This window comes from Canis aureus, chromosome 11 (assembly GCF_053574225.1).
Source record: "Canis aureus isolate CA01 chromosome 11, VMU_Caureus_v.1.0, whole genome shotgun sequence".
NCBI classification, from domain to species: Eukaryota; Metazoa; Chordata; class Mammalia; order Carnivora; family Canidae; genus Canis; species Canis aureus.
Genome location: NC_135621.1, coordinates 34,569,424 through 34,591,612, shown reverse-complemented (window position 1 = coordinate 34,591,612; position 22,189 = coordinate 34,569,424). Strand labels below are relative to the sequence as shown.

Sequence of the window (22,189 nt, the reverse complement as noted above, 5' to 3'; positions counted from 1 at the left end):
AGGATTAGCTTTGCCAATCATAGTGTGCATTAGACACTACTCACGAATAACTAATTATTCTTTTTTACTATGGCCATTTTGCTTGGCATTTAGCCCTAACAAAGAATTACTGGTAAAATCCATGCCATCATTTTATGGTTCAGAAACTAAAGCCTACCAAAAGAGCTAAACAAATTAGTCAAGGTTGCATAATTAATAAATAGTAAATCAAGGTTTTCTTAATCCAAATATAGTACATTTCTTAAAAGTTTTAAATTCCAGTTAGTTAACATGCAGTGTAATATTAGTTTCAGGTGTACATTTAGTACAATTCAACACTTCCACACAACACAAGGTTGCTCATCATAAGTGTACTCCTTAATCCCCACCACTTATTTAACCCACTCCTCACCCACCTCCCCTCTGGTAACCATCAGTTTGTTCTCTATAGTTAAGAGTCTGTTTCTTGGATTGCCTCTCTTTTTTTTCCCCTATTCTTGTTTTGCTTCTTAAATTCTATTTTTCATTAATAGTGTATAGGAATGCAACAGCTCTTTATACATTGGTTTTGTATCTACATTTTTACTGAATTCCTTTATCAGTTCTAGTAGTTTTTTGGCAGAGTCTTCAGGGTTTTTATATACACAGTATCATGTCATCTGTAAATAGTGAGAGTTTTACTTTTTCCTTAACAATCTGGATCCCTTTTATTTCTTTATATTGTCTAACTGCTGTGGCTAGGACTTCTAGTACTGTGTTGCATAAAAGTGGTGGGAGTGGACATCTTTGTCTTATTCCTGACTTTAGGGAGAAAGCTCTTAGTTTTTCATGTAAGTCCTTTATTATGTTGAAATATGTTTCCTCTAGACTCACCTGCAGAAGATTCTTATCATGAATGGATGTTGCATGCACTTTGTCAAATGCTTTTTCTGCATCTACTGAAATGATCATATGGGTTTTTAAAAAAGATTTGAGAGAGAGAAAGCACGCACACATGCGCATGTGAGCACCCAAATAGGGGTAGGCACAGAGGGAGAGGGAGACGCAAGGAGACTAATGTGGGGCTCAATTCCAGGATCATGACCTGAGCTGAAAGCAGACGTTTAACTGACTGAGCCACCCAGGGACCCAATGATCATATGATTTTTATCCTCTTACTGATGTAACATATCAGGTTGATTATTTTGCAAATATTGAGTCATGTTTACATGTTAGGAATAAATCCCACTTGATCATGGTGTATAATTTTTTAATGTACTGTTGGAATCTGTTTGCTAGTATTCTGCTGAAAATTTTTGCCTCTACATTCATGAGAGATATTGGCCTATCGATCCTTTTTATGGTGTCTTTATCTGGTTTGGTATCAGGCTAACACTGGCCTCACAGAATGAATTTGGAAGTGTAATTAAGAAAACAGTCTCATTTATAATTGCGCCAAAATAAATAAATAAAATATCAGGGAATCTGGGTGGCTTGGTCAGTTAAGCAACTGCTTTCGGGTCAGGTCATCATGATCCCAGGCTCCTTGCTCAGTGGGAGTCTGTTTCTCCCTCTTCTCCCCACATCTACTTGTGCTCACTCTCTCTCTCTCTCAAATAAATAAATAAAATCATTTAAAAAAATTTAATATATCTAGGAATAAAGTTAACCAAAGAGGTGAAAGACTTGTACTCCAAAAACTATAAAATGCTAACAAATTCTAGACAACACAAAGAAAGAGAAAGATACTCCATGCTCCTAGGTTGAAAGAACAAATACTAATGAGGCACCTGGCTGGCTCAGTCAAAAGAGCATGCAATTAATTCTTGATGTTGGGGTCATGACTTTGAGCCCCATGTTGGATGTAGAGATTACATAAACTTTAACTTTTGTTTAAAAATTAACAAAATTGTTAAAATGTCTACACTACTCAAAGCAATATACAGAGACACCTGGGTGGCTCAGTGGTTGAACATCTGTCTTTGGCTCAGGGCATGGTCCCAGAGTCCTGGGATCGAGTCCTGCATTGCGCTCCCCTTGAGAAGCCTGCTTCTTCCTCTGCCTATGTCTCTGCCTTTCTCTTTGTGTCTCTCATAAATAAATAAATAAAATCTTAAAAATAAAGCAACATACACATTTAATGCAATCCCTATCAAAATATCAACAGCATTTTTCACAGAGCTAGAACAAACAATTCTAAAGCTGGTGTGGAACCACAGAAGACCTGTAATTGCCAAAGCAATTGTGAAAAAGAAAAAAACTGGAGGTATCACAATTCCAAATTTTAAGTTATATTACAAAGTGGTAGTAATTAAAACAGTGTGGTACTGGCATAAAAAGAGACACACAGATCAGTGGAATAGAATAGAAAACCAGAAATAAACCCACAATTATAAATGGTCAGTTAACCTTTGACAAAGGAAGAATGAATATACAATGGGGAAATGTCTCTTTAACAAATGGTGTTAAGAAAACCTGATAGCTACATGGAAAAGAATGAAACTGGACCACTTTCTTGCACCATACACAAAAATAAACTCAAAATGGATTAAAGAACTAAGTGTAAGATCTGAAACCGTAACAATTCTTGAAGAGAGCACAGGCAGTAATTTCTCTGACATCAGCTATAGCAACATTCTTCTAGATATGCCTCCTCAGGCAAGGGAAATAAAAGCAAAAATAAACTATGGGGCTTCAACAAAATAAAAAGGTTCTGCAAAGGAAACAATCAACAAAACTAAAAGGCAACCTACCGAATGGGAGAAGATATTTACAAATGACATAGCTGATAAAAGGCTGGTATACAAAATAAATAACGAACTTATAAAACTCAACACCCCAAACCCAAATCATCCAATTAAAAATGGGCAGGATAGAGACGCCTGGGTAGCTCAGCGGTTGAGCATCTGCCTTAAGCTCAGGGTGTAATCCCAGTCTGGAGATCAAGTCCTGCATCAGACTCCCTGAAAGGAGCCTGCTTCTCCCTCTGCTGTGTCTGTCTCTTTCTCTCTGTGTCTCTCATCAATAATAAATAAATAAAATCTTTTTTTTTTAAAGAGCAGAATATATGATCAGACATTTTTCCAAAGAAGACATCCAGATGGCCAAGAGATACATGAAAAGATGTTCAGTATCACTCATCAGGGAATTGCAAATCAAAACTACAAAATCACCTCACACCTGTCAGAACAGCTAAATTTAAAAACACAAGAAACAAGTGTTGGTGAGGATATGGAGAAAAGAGAACCTTCTTACACTCTCGGTGGGAATGCAAACTGATGCAGTCACTATGGAAAATGATATATAAGTTCCCCCAAAAGTTAGAAATATAATTACCCTAAGATCCAGTAATTGTACTACTGGGTATTTACCCCCAACATACAAAAATTAGTATTAAAAGGGATACATGCATTCCTACATTTATAGCAGCATTATTTACAACAGCCAAACTATGGAAGCAGTCCAAGTGTCCATCAATGGATAAAAAAGACACACACACACACACACACACACACACACACACACGCATAGGAATATTATTCAGCCATAAAAAAGAACAAAACCTTGCCATTTGCAACAACATGGGATAGAGCTAGAGAATATAATGCTATGTGAAATAAGATCCCTGCCTGAAATCAAGCCATAGTTTTTTCATACATTTGGAAGAGGAGAATAAAATTAACTAGTTTGTCATGTAACACAGAATTAGCTTTATTAACTAGATAAAATGATTAAATAACTAAAAGTAAAATAATTTAAAAGGTATATAAATTATGAGATTTCAAGTTCAGGACTTACAAGGACAACAGTATGCCAAAACTTACTAACTTAATGAATCTTGTGAACCTTCAAGACTCAAACCATGTAATACTTCCTAAATTCAAACTTGACTACAGAATCTTTTTTGGACAAAGCATCACCAAGAAACGGTATTTCAAGAAATATACTTTGAGAAATAAGATATTATGCCACTGTTCAGAGGGCCACAGTGATACATAGTAATATCACATACAATTTGCAACTGGACTTAAAATCCAGATAGACAAGATAAACACAAATGAAATAAAAAGAAAACCTTCAGACAATCAGACTAAATATATCACAGCATTCTGTGTCATCTAAACTATGAAAGTAATATTGCTAAGAGCCCAAAAAGGTAAGACCACAGGCCAAGTTAGAATAATCAAGGAAACTTTTGTGATGCTCTTAATAGGTTTTTTTTTTTTTTTTTTTTTAAGATTTTACTTATTTCCCCATGAGAGACACACACAGAGAGGCAGAGACACAGGCAGAGGGAGAAGCAGGCACCATGCAGGAAGCCTGATGTGGGACTCGATCCCGGGACCCCAGGATCACGCCCTGGGCCGAAGGTGGCGCTAAACCGCTGAGCCATCCGAGCTGCCCACTCTTAATAGTTTGAAATTGAAATTCTAAGTATTTTTATCTTCTGCACTCATTTGTCTGGATTCTGGCATCTGTCACTGAGTAAGTAAAAAATCAGAGAAGTTCAATAAAATGCTAAGGGTCTGACATATATTCATTGAATTCTCCCACAATTCTATTATGTATATGTTGTTACTTCCATTTTAAAAAACTTAAGTCCTGTGGGTTAAAATTTACTTGTCCATGTATTTTTTTAAAAAGGATCCTGAGGGCAGCTCCGGTGGCGCAGCGGTTTGGCGCTGCCTGCAGCCTGGGGTGTGATGCCAGAGGCCCGGGATCAAGTCCCACATCGGGCTCCCTGCATGGAGCCTGCTTCTCCCTCTCCCTCTGCCTGTGTCTCTGCCTCTCTCTCTGTGTCTATGAATAAATAAATAAAATCTTAAAAAAATAAAAATAAAAGGATCCTGAGATTAAGACATGAGCTGAGATCAAGAGTCAGATGCTTAATTGACTGAGCCATCCAGGTGCCCCTTGTCCATGTACGTAACACCACTGATCTGTACACTTAAAAATGGTTGAGATAACAAATATTATGTGCATCTTATCAAAATAAACAAAAAGAAAAAAAACTTACTTGTCCAGGTCATATAATGTATGTGAAATTCGTACAATTACTTCTACTCCAGCTTCAGTAGCCAGTTTCTTAATAGCTGCATCTCGTTCCTTTCCAAAGGGCTCAGAATCATACTCAATTGAAAGTTTAGTAATGTTCCATTCCTAAAATAAGGAAAAGGGACAAAATGTACACAAATTTTAATTATTATTTTTCCATTATAACAATACATTCTGGTAAAAATGTGAAAAGCTCCAATTCTACATATAAAATGATCATACATAAACTTTGAATATGCAGGAAAAAACACACAATTTATAAAATTAGAATTATGTAACTAAGAAATGAACACTCACTAGATTTTAGGCACTGCAGTAGGCAGTAGACAATCTAGTAGTATGCTTAAGATCAGCTTCCTACAATAATTGTGTTTGTATAGCACTTTACTTTTCAAATAAATTACACTTATATTATCTCATTTGCTCCTCAAAATAAACCTCAGTTTAGCAGGTTGATAACTCTGGTTGATAACTCCATTTGGCAGATAAGGTTATTTTAAAAATTTAGGGACCTGCCCAAGTTCAAAAAGAACAGGAATACTTAGAGGGTATTTTTGTCTGCTGATTCTAAGAATTGGTCTTTCACAAACCTTTTTTTTTTTTACTTTATTTTATTTTTAAAGATTTTATTTATTTATTCGAGAGAGAGAGAGAGATCAGCAGAGACACAGGCAAAGAGAGAAGCAGGCTCCGTGCAGGGAGCCTGACGTGGGGACTCAATCCCGGAACTGCAGAATCACGCCCTGGGCCAAAGGCAGATGCTCAACCACTGAGCCACCCAGGCATCCCTTTCACAAACCTTTGATAGTTAATATGGTACTTTGCAGAGGTACTCTGTTTTACAATTTTTTATTTCCATTACCAAAAAATGTTAACTGTGGAGATACAGAGATAGTAATAATGTCAGATATTTATTGAGTATCAGGTGCTATATTGGTAAGCTCTGTACACATTACCTTATAGTGATTTTCAATGTGGAGGCTGTGACTTAAAGCAATTGTAATTTCCGAAGGGGGTAGTAACTTTTTAAATTTATTATTTTTAAAGATTTTATTTATTTATTCATGAGAATACACAGAGAGGAGAGAGAGAGAGGCAGAGACACAGGCAGAGGGAGAAGCAGGCTTCATGCAGGGAGTCCGACATGGGACTCGATCTCAGATCTCCAGGATCACGCCCTGGGCCGAAGGCGGCGCTAAAACGCTGAGCCACCCAGGCTGCCCATGTAGTAACTTTTTCAATTCTTAAATGTACTCTGATATATCTTACAAGAAAAAAAAATCAACTGTTAAGTCTACTATTATTTAACTAACTATATGGTAACACACTAATTCTCCAAATCTGTACAAATTAGACAAGGACTGTTCCCAATGGTAGGTTAAAAAAAATGCTAGTATAAACACTGCAGTGTATATCCTTATCTTTATGAATGCATCTTAAACATTTTGGGGGCCTTAGTTCTATTTTTCCTAGAAACAGTTCCTTGAAAAACAATGAATAGATAAGTGCATTTAAAATTTTGACATTGTCGGGATCCCTGGGTGGCGCAGCGGTTTGGCGCCTGCCTTTGGCCCAGGGCGCGATCCTGGAGACCCGGGATCGAATCCCACGTCGGGCTCCCGGTGCATGGAGCCTGCTTCTCCCTCTGCCTGTGTCTCTGCCTCTCTCTCTCTCTCTGTGTGACTATCAAATAAAAATTAAAAAAAAAAAAATTTTGACATTGTCAAATTTTCCACCAGATATATTGTACCAATTCTCATTCTCATCAGTAGAATACCAATGTGTTTGGTCCCCATATACTTGCCAGTAGAGTGTGTTGAAGGTTTTTTGAAACTACTAACAAGGGATCTCTGGGGGGCGCAGCGGTTTGGCGCCTGCCTTTGGCCCAGGGCGTGATCCTGGAGACCTGGGATCGAATCCCACATCGGGCTCCCGGTGCATGGAGCCTGCTTCTCCCTCTGCCTGTGTCTCTGCCTCTCTCTCTCTCTCTGTGACTATCATAAATAAATAAAAAAAATAAAATAAAATAAACTACTAACAAATACACATGGTATAGACAGAAAAATAATATCTCATTTTAAACATTTTCCTTCCTTGAACATTTTGAAGAATGCATACCAAGTCATGGATAGCTGTTACCTTTGGATAGCTGTTAGCTTTGAAATTTCAGAGTGCAAAAAGGAATTATTTTTATTTTACACACTGTTGCACTGTTCACATTTGTTAGAACAATCATGTATTGTTTTTGAAATTTAGAAACAAAATTAAAATAAGGGTGGGAAAGCATTATATTACTTTGTTTCTATACTGCTAGTATAGAATAGTAGTTTAAATCACAGGATCTAAAGTCAGACCTGAGTTCAAAGACTGGCTCAACTATTTGCACAAATGGCTAAATTCTTTATGCCTGCTTCTTCACCTATAAAATGAGTAGAATGTGAGTAATGTGCTTAGAGAGTACCTACCACATAATAAACACTATGTGTTTGCTGCAGTAAAATGAAAAAAAATCATACAGGGTTGCTGAAAGATTAAATAATACATGTAAATTGTTAAGGACATAGTACACAGTAAGTCCTCAATGAATGGCAGCTATTATTACTAGCCATTTGTATACTTCTTCTTTGGTGAGTTGCAACTTATGTTTGCTTGGTTTTCTAGCACAGTGAATTTTTCTCTTGCGGACTTGTAAGAGCTCTCTAAATTTTTTTTTAATTTATTCATTTATTTATTTATGATAGTCACAGGGGCGGGGGGGCAGAGACACAGACAGAGGGAGAAGCAGGCTCCATGCATGGGAAGCCGGACATGGGATTCGATCCCAGGTCTCCAGGATCACGCCCTGGGCCAAAGGCAGGCGCCAAACCGCGGCGCCACCCAGGGATCCCCGAGCGCTCTAAATTTTAATGAATTCAACCTTTCTCTGCCATATATGCTACAACTTTTTTCCTAAATAGTTTGTAATTTTATGATTTTTTTTATAAAATTTTTTTTTAGTTTTTAGATAAATGGTAGAGTTTAAAATAAGTCAATAACACTTTTGAAAAGGAAGGGAATCAAAATATAGACAACATTACTAGTAAAGATAAATTGGAGAAAACATAATAGGTTTACGGGCAGGTAAGCTTGCTAATATTTCACCCCAGAATTAAAGAGATTAACCCATCCAATGATAAGCAGCACCTTCCCTGCAGTATATACTACCCCCATAAAACTTATTACACAGGAGAAAAGAAGAGGATGTGTGCTCTCAGCCACTGAGAAGAAAAGGTACAATCTGAGCTATACTCATCTAGCTCCTTTTACTAAACTGATCAATGAAATCTTTTACTTCTTCCTTGGGGATAAATTAGTGAACATCTCTCCATAAGAAAAACGAAAAGCAAAAAAAAAAAAAAAAAAAAAAAAGCCCACGCGCGCACAAAAAAAAAAGAAAAAGAAAAAAGAAAAATGAAAAGCTAGGGAAGAGAAGGTTCCCCAAACATTAAATGTATTAATTCATACATGGAATATTATAGTTCTTATTACAGGGGGATACAATGCTAGGTCCCTCCCTCTTGGAGCTTACAGGAAGACTGGCAACACAAAGGTAAATTTAAGAAGTAAATACATAATAACTATTAGAAAAAAACATAATGCTATGGTAGAGAATATGGGGATGAGGGTAAGTTAGTAAACTAATTATCTACTCTTTCTTCTCCAATTCCACTTGCAAGGCTTTCAGTTGGTAGTGAAAGTTTATATCCTTGATTGCTCCCTATCTTAGGTGGAAAGCACTCGGTATTTTACCATTAAGAATGACGTTAGCTATGTTTTTAGTCGACCATCATTATCAGAGCACCTGGGTGGCTCCGTTGGTTAAATGTCTGCTGTCAGCTCAGATCATGATCCCAGGCTCCTGGGATCAAGCTGCACATCAGGGAGCCTGTTTCTTCTTCTCCCTCTGTCTCTCTCCCCCTACTCGTGTTCTCATTCATTATGCTCTCTCTCAAATAGGTAAACTTTTTTTTTTAAAAGACAGCCTTTATCAAATTAATATTTACCAAGTTTATATTCCTAGTTTGCTTATTCCTAGTTTTAAGCAAACCATAAATGGATGCTGAATGCTTTTTCTTCATCTATTGTGATAACTGTAATAGCTTTTCCTTTTTTCTTTTAATAGGAAGAATTACTTTAATTGATTTTTATAATGTTAAACCAACTTTGTATTCCTGGGAAAAATTGAGGTAGTATTATTTTAAAATATTGCTAATTTCAATTTATTAATATATTGTTAAGGATATGAGCCTGTTTCTGGGGGACACTGGCTATCCTTACTTTTTTTTCTTAAGATTTCTTCCTCGGGTTTTGATATTAGAGTATGGTGTTAAAGTTATGCTGGTCTCATAAAATAAGTGTTTTGGGGAATTGTTCCCTACATTTTCCTATGTTTTCTGAAAGGTGTTGTAAAACTGGTATGATTTCTTTCTCAAATACGTGATAGAATTCACATCTAAAGCAATCTTGGAAAAAAATAAAAAAAAAAAAATAAAGCAATCTTGGGCCTGGAGTTTTATTTATAAGGAAGGTTTTCAATTACAAACTCAATTTTTTTTTTAAGAGATTTTATTTGAGGGACGCCTGGGTGGCTTGGTGGTTAAGCACCTGCCTTTGGCTCAGGGCGTGATCCTGGTGTCCTGGGATTGAGTCCCACATCAGGCTCCCTGTGTGGAGCCTGCTTCTCCCTCTGCCTAATAAATAAATAAATTTTTTAAAAATTTCTAAAAAAAAAAAAAAGAGATTTTAGTTGAGAGAGAGAGAACGAGACAGAGTAAGCACACACATAGGCAGAGTGGCAGGCAGGGGGGAGAGGAAGAAGTAGGCTCCAGGCTGAGCAGGGAGCCCAATGTGGGGCTCGATCCCAGGACACTAGGATCATGACCTGAGCCAAAGGCAGATGCTTAACCAATGGAGCCACCCAGGCGCCCCTATAAGTTCAATTTCTTTAAGAGATATAGGGCTATTTGTGCTTGCTTCAGCAGCACATATACTAAAATAGGGCTATTCATTTTTTTTCTGAAACTTTTACAACTCCTACTTTCAAGAAATTTTTCATCTTAGTCATATAATTTATTGGCATTATGTTTTAACATCTTTTACTATCCTTTTGAAATTTAGAGAATCTCTATTGATATCCCCCTTTTTATTCCTGATAAAAGTAATTTTCTCCTTTTTCACCCTGATCAATATTGTTAGTAGTTTATCAATTTAATCTTTTCGAAGACCTAGCTTTTGGCTTTGCTGACTGAATCAATCAGGGTTCATTCAGTCAGGAAAAGAAACATCAGCAGTTTGAACACAGAAAATTTAATATAAAGGATTATTAGCAAGTAAAAGGTGGTCAACAATGACAAAGAGTAAAAGAGAATGAGTTAAGGGTACACTATCCAATATGGTATATAGTCACTAGCCATAGAAGTGGCTTCTGAGCAGTTGAAATGTAGGTAGCTGGAACAGAGATGTGCTGTAAGCATATAATATATGCTGGATTTCAAAGATTTCATATGAAAAAAAGTTAAAATAGCTTACAATTTGAATAATCATCTTATATTGAAAGGAAAATATTTTGATATCCTGGGTTAAGTATATTTTTTAAGTAAAATATATTCTTAACCTTAACTTCGTCTGTTTCTTTTTACTTTTTTTAATGTGGCGATTAGAAAATTTACAATTGCTTATGTGGCTTCTGTTGTCTACGGTGTCCAAAATTAGCAATTGCAGAATGCAGCTACTAAGAAATTAAGAAAAGAACCCTCCACTGATATTCACACCTCAATGCCTGGGTTTTGCTGCCACAATAACACAAAACCTTCCCTGGAGAGAAAGAACTTGCCAAAGGGCTAGGCAGACCTGGTTAATAGGAATAGCACCTTGGGTGGCTGAAAAACTTCCTACAGGGTATAGGTGAGCTGGAGTTGGTCTGTGTAAGTGGCCTGGGGGCAGGGAAATTTGCCAGAGGATGTGGTTAGGCAGGGGCTTGTCCAAAAGGGAAGCTGAAATAAATACTACTGGGTCTCCCACATGCTCAACTGCTGGCTAATGTCCCAAGAAAAAAGCATAGGGCTACCAATAAGGAAAGCCACTTTTCTCCTATTATGACTTTGCAGAGAACTACCAACATCTGTTGACATAACCTAGCATCAAGCCAGCTGACAAAGGAGAAATATTAACAGCATCCAGCTTCACTATCACAAAGCAGGACCTAGAAGGATAGATTAGAACTGAGAGACAATAAACTGAGTATTGCAATTTATTTTCTTTATTGTTTGCCTGCTTTGTTTCATTGATTTCCATTCCTCTGTTTATTATTCCCTTTCTTCTACTTACTATACTTTAGGCTTGATTTATTCTTTTTTTCTATTTTTAAGGTGGACTTAGTTCTTTGATTTTTTTTCTAATAGAGTGCTAAAAGGTATTAATTGTCCTCAAAGCACTGCTGTAGCTGAATCCCATAAATGTTTGTTTTTTAATAGCAAGTTAAAGTTTAATATTTTAAAAACATTTCTTACTATTTATTTCATTCTATTAAAGTCAAATAATATATTCTATAAAAGATGCCAGTTTTTAAAAAAATATTGATATGTTTTGTGGCTGAACATATGGTCTTAGTATTTCATATGCACTAAAAAAAAAAAGTGTAGTTTTGGGGCATAGTGTTCTGCAAATATTAGTACACCAACGTGGTTGATAGCATTATTCATATTATCCATATCTTCATTAAAATTAATTTTTTTATATTCTATCAGTAACAGTTTACCAGTTTGAGATTAACATATTTTATACTGTTAGTTGGTACATATATACATTTATAATGGTTATATCTTCTTGATGTAAGATTGCTCTTAATTTCTCATATATATATATTTTAAGATTTTTATTTATTTATTCATGAGAGATGCAGAGAGAGGCAGAGACATAGGTAGTCAGAGAAGCAGGCTCCTCGAGGGAGCCTGACGCATGACACAATCCCCATACCAGGGATCAAGCCCTGAGCCAAAGGCAGACGCTCAACAACTAAGCCACGCAGGCATCCCGATAATTTTGTCTTGATTTCGGCTTCCTTATGCTTACTGTTTACATCTTTTTCATTTCAAACTGTTAATTTTTTTTTATCTGAGTAGAGTTAATACAAAATGCTACACTGGTTTCAGACCTACAACATACTGATTCAAATTCTCTATATGTTATACTATCCTTACCACAAATGTAGCTACCATCTGTGATTAAAAAACACTATTACTATTACAATATCATGGACTACATTCCCTATGCTGTGCCTTTTATTCCTGTGACTTATTCATTCTACAGCTAGAAACCTGCATCTGTTTTTCATATTCTTATTTATATTTTTTAAAGATGTATTGATTTGAGAGAGAGAGAGAAAGCATGAGCAGGAGGAAGGGCAAAGGGAGAGGATGAGAGAATCCTTAAGCAGATTCCCCGCTGAGTAAGGAGCCCAACACAGGGCTCCATCCCAGGACCCTGAGATCATGACCTGAGTCAAAATCAAGAGCTGGGAGCTTAACTGACTAAGCCCCCCAGGTGTCCCTCTTCATATTTTGAAAATGTCTCTTCTAATCAGTATACATTTGGGTTCTTGCTTATTCTTTATCCAGTCTGACAACTTGTGCCTTTTAAATGGTGAGCTTAAAGTAGACCATTTACACTGAATAAAATTGATATAGCTGAGCTTAAATTTATCCATCTGCTTTCATTTGAATGAGTCAAGTATTTTTAGTATTCCATTTTAAACTCTATTAACTTTTTTCAAATAGCTCTTTATGCTATTTTAGATCACTGTGCATTCTTATCACTGTCTACCTTCAAATCATACATTACTATTGAATAATATAAGAACTTATAGATACTTGTATTTCTTTTGCTTCCATCTTGTGTGGTCCTTTTATAAATTTTACTTTTGTATGTTATAAGCCTTTAATATCGGTATTATCTCCTACAATTCACTGCTATTAGTTGGTTTTAACCTGTTAATAGTCTTTTAAAGAAAATAGGATAAATAACATAACTAAAAATAACAAAAAGGTTGGTCTTTTATATTTACCCACATATTTAGTGCTCTTTCATCTTTCTTGCAGATCCTGTCTTTCATCTAGAATAACTTCCTTTCACCTAGCAGAGCTTCCTTTAGTATTTTGTATAGTATAAATCTGTGGAAATGAATTGTTCTGTTTTTGTCTACCTGAAAATGCCTTCATCTTACTTTTTTAAATCAATCTTTCTTTCTATCATCTATCTATCTATCTATCTATCTATCTATCTATCTATCTATCTAATCTATCCCTACAACACCAGATAGCTATCTATTTATGCCTACAGCACCAGGTAGGTAGGTAGCTAGCTAGCTAGCTAGCTATGCCTACAGCACCAGGTAGGTATTCCCAGGCAGACTCCTATCCAAGTACTAATTGCTTAGCTTCTAAGATCAGACAAGATCAGGCACATTCATAATGGTACGTAGACTACCTTCTTCCTTTTTTAAAAAATTAATTATTTATTCATTTTGGGGGAGGGCAGAGGGAAAGAAAATTTCAAGCAGACTCCCCCCTGAGCTCAGAGCATGACACAGGGCTTCTCAAAACCCTGACATCATGACCTGAGCCAGTATCAAGAGCTGGATGCTTAACTGACTGAGCCACCCAGGCACCACTACTTTTTTTTTTTTTTTTTTTAATGATAGGCACGCAGTGAGAGAGAGAGAGAGAGAGAGAGGCAGAGACACAGGCAGAGGGAGAAGCAGGCTCCATGCACCAGGAGCCCGACGTGGGATTCGATCCCGGGTCTCCAGGATCGCGCCCTGGGCCAAAGGCAGGCGCCAAACCGCTGCGCCACCCAGGGATCCCTACTTGTTTTTTTTTAATGAATATTTCCGCTAAGTTAACAAAATTGTTTGTAGTTCTTTTTTTCTAAAAGATTTATTTATTTTTAGAAAGAGTACTCAAGTGAAGGGAGGGGCAAAGAGAGAATTTTTCTTTTTCTTTTTTCTTTTTTTTTTATTTTTTTTTGAGAATTTTTCAAGCAGACTACCCACTGAGTAAGGAGCTGATGCAGGGCTCAATCTCACAACCCACGAGATCATGACCTGAGATGAAACCAAGAGTTGGATGCTCAACCAAATGAGTCTCCCAGGCATCCCTTTTGTAGTTCTTTAAAGATGTCATTCAAGTACCATCTGGACTCAACTGTTTCCGATACAAACAAACAACACTAACATTCTTATTGTGGCTCCCTGAATATGTCTTTTCTCCTCTGGCTGCTTATAGAATTTTCTAATTTTGGTTTTCAGTTAATTGACTTTGATGTGGCAATATGTGGTTTTCTTTACATTTATGCTGTTTGGGGTTTTGTTGCGCATCTTGACTTGACACTGTCAAGTGTCAACTTTTATCAATTTTAGAAAATTCTTGGGGCACCTGGTTGACTCAGTCGGTTGAGCATCTGCCTTCAGTTCAGGTCATAATTCCAGGTCCTGGGATGGAGCCCTGCATCAGGCTCCCTGCTAAGCAGGGAGCCTGCTTCTCCCCTCCTCCTCACATGTGTGCTCTCTGTCTCAAATAAATAAATAAAATATTTGAAAAAAAATTTAGAAAATTCTTAATCATTGTATCTTCCAACATTTTTTTTCTGTCCCACTCTCTTTCCCCTCTTTTTTCCTAGGTCTATAATTATACATATGTTAGGCCATTTACTATTGTTCCACAAGTGTCAGATTCCACATGTGACCATGAAAAGCTTGGTAGATTTTGACTGGTTTCTTTTTACTCTCAACTATAGTGGATTCCCTTCTTTTTCTGCTGTGTCCCCATGGATAGAGACATGAGTCTCTTTTCTATGAAAGGTTCATCTCTTTAAGGAATTTAGTTTAGGTTTCTCTGTGGCCTCAACTCCCTAGTAGGTTAAAAAAAACCAACCCATGATTTTGTGGCATATTCACTTTCTTCTCATTGTTGAGATATTAGCCTTAGCAACATATTTATGAATGTCTCTTCTGATGAGGAAAACAAAAGCAAATTAAACTATTGGAAAAAAATAAAGATAAAAAATAAACTATTGGGAATACACCAAAATAAAAAGCTCTGCACAATGAAGGAAATGAACAAAACAAAAAAGACAATCTACTGAATGGAAGACAATATTTGCAAATGATATATCCAAAATATATAAAGAGCTTATAAAACTCAACATCAAAATCCCCCTCAAAAATCTGATTTAAAATGGCCAAATGACTCTCAGTTTGTTTCCTATAGCTAAGAGTCTCTTATGGCATTAAGGAGGGCACTTAATGTCCTGAGCACTGGGTATTATATGCAACTGATGAATCAATCATTAAACTCTCTCTCTGAAATGAATAATATACTATACATTAATTAATTAAATTTAAATTTACAAAATGGTTAAAGGATCTGAATAAACATTTTTCAAAGAAAATATACACATGGCCAACAGATACAAAAAAAAAAAAAGGATGCTCAATATAACTCATCATCAGGGAAATGCAAATCAAAACCACAAATAAGATATCATCTCACACCATTCAGGATGGCTAGTATTAAGACAAGAAATAACAAGTGTTGGCAGGACTGTGGTGAAAAAGAAACCTTGATGCAATGTTGGTGGGAATATGGACTAGTGCGACCACTGCAGAAAACAGTATAGAGGTTCCTCATAAAATTAAAAATAGAAATACCATATGATCCAGTAATTCCACTACTGGGTATCTACCCAAAGAAAATGAAAACACTAATTCAAAAGATATATGTACCTCTATGTTTGCTGCAGCATGATTTATAACAGTCAAGATACAGAAGCAACCTAAGTATCTGCTGATAGATGGATGAATAAAGATGATGTTGCATGTGTGTCTATACATACACACACACACACACAAACACACTAGAATATCAGTCACAAAAAAGAATGAAATCTTGCCATTTACAACAATACAAATGGACCTAGAGTATATTATTCTAAGTGAAATAAGTAAGACAGGGAAAGGCAAATATATGATTTCACTTATTTATGGAATCTAAAAAACAAAGCAATTAACAAACAAACCAAACAGACTCTTAAATACAGAGGACAAAGTGGTGGTTGCCAGATGGAAGGTGGGTAGGAAAAGGAACAAAATAGATAAAGGAGATTAACAGATACAAACTTCCAGTTATAAAATAAATAAGTCATGGAGATCAAAAGGTACAGCATAGAGAATATCATCAATAATATATAACACTGTATGGTGACAGACGATGACCACACTTACACTAATATATAGCACTAATATATAGAATTGTTAAGCTGATATGCTCTATACCTGAAACTAATATAACATTGAATGTCAAGGGCAGCCCCAGTGGTGCAGCGGTTTAGCGCCACCTGCAGCCCGGGGTGTGATCCTGGAGACCCAGGATCGAGTCCCACGTCAGGCTTCCTGCATGGAGCCTGCTTCTCCCTCTGCCTGTGTCTCTGCCTCTCTCTCTGTCGAATTAAAAAAAAAAAAAAAAAAAAAATTGAATGTCAGTTATACTTCAATAATAAAGAAAAAAAAAGAAAACATAAGTGAAATCATATCACTCCTACTCAAAAATTTCTACGGCATCCCATTTCACTCAGAGTAACAGCCAAACTTTTAAACATGGTCTATAAACAGAGTCCTGTGATCTGGCTCCTTGCAACCTCTTTGACCCTTTCTGTGCTTTTCACTCACTGCTTCTAGTCATGCTAGCCTTCTTGTTGTTCCTAAACAAGTCATAGCACACTTCCATATGAAGGCCTTTGTAACTCCTGTCCCCTTTGCCTACAACATTCTTTCCCCATGTTACAGTAATCTTAGCAGCTCAAAATGATCCTCACAAGTCTGTCAATTAACTAGATGGTGTGGTTCTGTTGATCTCACCTGGGCTCACAAATGAGCTTGCAATCAGCTGACAGCTTGGCAGAGCCTAAAGGATCTAAAATAATCTCTCTTCTACATCTCAGACGTTCGTGCTGGCTGTTGATTGGCCCTCTATCTCTACACAGTCTCCCATAATTTGATATTTTAGCCAATACTCTCTGCATGATACAAAAAGCATTCTAAAAGGGCAAAGGCAGACTTCAATGTTGCTTGAGGCTTAGGATTTGGAACTCAGTGTCGTCCTTGGCAGTTGGTCAAAATAAGTTATATGGCCACCCCAGATTTAAACTTGACCTTTTGATGGAACAAGGTGCAAAATGTTGTGGATTCACAATATCACACTCCAGATATTTACATGGCTCAGTCTCTTCACATGTTTGCCATATAGATCATCTTAGAAGTTAAGCTTCCCATGATTCCATATAAAGTAACCCTTCCCTCACCTCAGCACTTAATATCCCACACTTTATTTTAGCACCTATTACTGCCTGACATTGCATTTACTAGTTTATTATCTGCCTCCTTCCCACTATCATATAAGCTCTGCCAAGGTAGGAATGTCTTCTCTTTGGTTCACCAGAATATCCATACCCCCTTGAACTCTGTCTTGTACATAATAGGCACTCAATCACTATCTGCTGAATTAATCTCTTATTCAAATAAGCATGTGCAGTGGTTCAACATTTATAAAACAATCAACGTGACAGATCACATCAATAAAAGAAAAGACAAGAACCATATGATCCTCTCAATAGATGCAAAGAGAGCATTTGACAAAATACAGCATCCATTCCTGATTAAAACTCTTCAAAGCGTAGGGATAAAGAGAATTTTTCTCAGTATCATAAAAACCTTTATGAAAAGCCCATAGTGAATATCATTCTCAATGGGGAAACACTGAGAGCCTTTCCCCTAAGATCAGGAACATGACAGGGATGTCCATTCTCACCACTGCTATTCAACATAGTACTAGAAGTCCTAACCGCAGCCATCAGACAACAGAAAGAAAAAGCATTCAAATTGGCAAAGAAGTCAAACTCTCCCTCTTTGCAGATGACATGATACTGTAAATAGGAAACCCAAAAGACTCCACCCCAAAATTGCTAGAACTCATACAGCAATTCAGCAATGTGGCAGGATACAAAATCAATGCCCAGAAACCAGTGGGATTTCTATACACTAACCATGAGACTGAAGAAAGAGAAATTAAGGAATCAATCCCATTCACAATTGCACTCCAAACCATAAGGTACCTAGGAATAAACCTAACCCAAAGAGGTAAAGGATCTATACTCTAAAAACTACAGAACACTTCTGAAAGAAATTGAGGAAGACAAAGAAATGGAAAAACATCCCACACTCATGGATTGGAAGAATAAATATTGTGAAAATGTCTATGCTACCCAAGGCGATTTACACATTCAATGCAATTCCTATTAAACTACCACAGACTTTCTTCAGAGTTGGAACAAATAATCTTAAATTTGTATGGAATCAGAAAGACCCCAAATAGCCAGAGGAATGTTGAAAAAGAAAACCAAAGCTGGGGACATCACAATGCCTGACTTCTGGCTGTATTACAAAGCTGTGATCATGAGTATGGTACTGGCACAAAAACAGATAGATCAATTGAACAGAATAGAGAACCCAAAAATGGACTCTCAACTCTATGGTCAACTCATCTTTGACAACACAGGAAAGAATATCCACTGGGAAAAAGACTCTTCAATAAGTCGTGTTGGGAAAATTGGACAGTCACATACAGAAGAATGAAACTGGACCATTCTCTTACACCATACACAAAGATAAACTCAAAATGGCTGAAAGATCTAAATGTGAGACAAAAATCCATCAAAATACTAAAGAACACAGGCAACACCCTTTTTGAACTTGGCCACAGCAACTTCTTGCAAGACCCATCTTATGATGGGAAATAAAAGCAAAAATGAACTATTGGTTCTTCATCAAGATAAAAAGCTTCTGCACAGCACAGGAAACAATCAACAAAGCTAAAAGACAACCTACAGAATGGGAGAAGATATTCGAAAATGACATATCAGATAAAGGGCGAGTATCCAAGATCTATAAAGAACTTATCAAACTCAACACCCAAGAAACAAACAATCCAGTCTTGAAATGGGCAGAAGACATGAACAGACATTTCTCCAAAGAAGACCTACACATAGCCAATAAGAACATGAAAAAATGCTCCACATCACTTGCCATCAGGGAAATAAAAATCAAAACCACAATGAGATACCACCTCAAACCAGTGAGAATGGCTAAAATGAACAAGACAGGAAACAACAAATGTTGGAGAGGATGTGGATAAAGGGGAACCCTCTTGCACTGTTGGTGGGAATGTTAAGTTGGTACAGTCACTCTGGAAAACAGTGCGTAAGTTTCTCAAGAAGTTAAAAATAGAGCTACCCTACGACCCAGCAACTGCACTACTGGGTACTTACCCCAAAGATGGATGCAGTGAAATGATGGGACATTTGCACCCCAATGTTTATAGCAGCAATGTCGACAATAGCCAAACTGTGGAAGGAGCCAAGATGTCCTTTGACAGATGAATGGATAATGAAGATGTGGTGTGTGTATATATATATATATATATATATATATATATAATGGAATATTACTCAGCCATCAGAAAGGACGAATATCTACCATTTGCTTCAGTATGTAAGGAACTGGAGGGTATTATGCTGAGTGAGATGTCAATCGGAGAAAGAAAATCATCATATGGTTTCACTGATATGTGGAATATAAGAAATAGTGAAAGGGATTATAAAGGAAAGGAGGGAAAAACTGAGTGGCGAAAAAACAGAGGAAGACAAACCATGAGAAACTCCTAACTCTGGGAAACAAAGGGTTGCAAAAGGGGAGGAGAGTGGGGGGGTGACTGGGTGATGGGCACTGAGAAGGGCACTTCATAGGATGAACCCTGGGTGTTATATGATGTTGGCAAATGGAATTTAAATTTTAAAAAATTAAAAAAAAAAACAAATAAGCATGTGCTATAGAATAATAGAGCAAGAATCAAAAATAACTCAAAAAGCATAATATAAATTTTATGCATGTGAAATGTTAGTGGCTGTAGATGTACTTTGATTTATTCTGTGATTTTGAATAAAACTTTTGTTACAATTCAGTGAAATCATCCATAAAGACTTTAGTCCCTGTTTCTTGGATAGAGTGAGAATGTTTTAATGTTTAAACTCTTCATTGAAGTTTCTGCCAGGGGTGCCCGGGTGGCTCAGTGGTTGAGCGTCTGCCTTTGACTCAGGATGTGATCCCAGGGGTTCTGGGATCGAGTCCTACACCGGGCTGCCCCCAGGGAGCCTGCTTTTCCCTCTGCCTGTCTCTCTCTCTCTCTCTGTCTCATGAATAAATAAAAATCTTTACAAAAAAAGTTTCTGCCAGGCCTAGAATGTACATGGTTTTGGCAGCTTACCTTTCTGGGACCAAATGTGGAAGATGTGGAAGATTTAATTGCATAATAATAATTTATGTAAATTTCATATGATTAATAGTGTATCCTACATTGGTATCTGCTAAGTTTATCATTTCTTCAGAACAGAAAAAAAAGTTTAAAAAAAAGCCCCATATAAGTTCAGAACTGGGAAAAATTCTAAGTTAGAAAACACACCAGAAAATACAACAGTTTATCAGACATATATATAAATACGTGTATATAAAAATGCTCTGACTCTATCCCTAAATCTACTCAATAAAAATAGAATAAGTGAATGCTCCAGAGAGGAGAAGATACATACTAAACATCACTACTGGAACGACTGTCATCTCAAACACCTAAAGCAGTTTCACCTCCCAAGTGGGAAACAGGATTAGTTATCTATTTCTTTTTAAAGACTTTATTTATTTATTCATGACAGACAGAGAGAGCAAGGCAGAGACATAGGCAAAGGGAGAACAGGCTCCACGCAGAGTCCAGTGTGGGACTCGATCCTGGGACCCCGGGATCATACCCTAAGCCAAAGGCAGACGCCCAACCGCTGAGCCACCCACGTGTCCCAGATTACTTACCTATTAGAAATTCTATTTTCTGTACTAAAATAATAAAACCAGAGACAATAATATAAATGAGTCAGCTGGTTACCAACAAAATAAGTATATTTTCCCTCAGAGAGGTGGTGGTGTGAGGGTACAGGGTGGGAAGGAGACCTGTTTTTTATTGTATATCCTTTCAGGCTCTTTTTAATTAATTAATTTATTTTTTTAAAAAAACACATGCAGGTAGCATCTCTAAACAAAAAGTAAAAATAAAAACATCGAAGCAATAAAAAAAAGGAATTAATTCCCTCTACAGCTCTATACATAGTATATAATCTGGAATGAAGTTTTCATAAGTCATATTTTATATGATATGTAGCCCAAGGATAAATCAGAATAAAACAGTAAGCACTCCATGTGTCTGTGTGTATTTTTATGTAACAGTATTTTATGGCCCAAGTGGAAATCACTGCTTTTCTGCCAAACCAATAAAGACCAGGACAGCATCTAAATGCAAAAGGTAGTCTGATCCAATAATATGTTAATTTAGGTAAAAGAAACCTTAAAACAAAAATCACAAAAGACTTGCTGACTTAATTTTTTTTTTCTGACTTAATTTTTTTAAAACAAGTAAATAAAAGTTTTGTGATATTTTTGTTTTTATCTTTTTATCTTAATTCCAATATAGTTAATATACACTGTTATATTAGTTTCAGGGGTGCAATACAGCGATTCAACAATTCTATACACCACTCAGTGCTCATCACAAGAGCACTCCTTAATCCCCATCACTTAATTTATTTCACCCATCCCTTACCCCCCACCATCCCCTCTTCTCTGGTAACCATCAGTTTGTTCCCTATAGTTAGGAGTCTGCTTTCTTGATTTTTTTTTTCCTTTGCTTGCTTGTTTTGTTTCTTAAACTCCACATAGGAATGATGTCATATGGTATTTGTCTATGACTTATTTCGCTTAGCATTTGCTAAGCATGGCACATATGGTGTAAAATATGTGTGTCCTATCTTTGTTATTAGAAAGGGGGATGGTAACACACATAAATGCAGATTTATATATATTGATGGACCTACAGGTATTAGATAAATAGATACAGATACATGCACATATATAGTCTTATTTTTTTTTTAATTTATTTTTTATTGGTGTTCAATTTACTAACATACAGAATAACCCCCAGTGCCCATCACC

At 36.6% G+C, this 22,189-nt stretch overlaps 1 protein-coding gene across 5 annotated transcripts in view; it reads right to left on the bottom strand.

The window, feature by feature from the left end:
* Positions 1–22,189, bottom strand: part of CRY1 (cryptochrome circadian regulator 1) — a 113,249-nt gene that overhangs the window by 23,958 nt on the left and 67,102 nt on the right. For all 5 annotated transcript variants that reach the window (XM_077914760.1, XM_077914758.1, XM_077914757.1 and 2 more), the window contains exon 3: positions 4,976–5,118. In XM_077914760.1, coding sequence (XP_077770886.1) covers positions 4,976–5,118 — 143 coding nt within the window. The remainder of the gene's footprint in view (positions 1–4,975; positions 5,119–22,189) is intronic.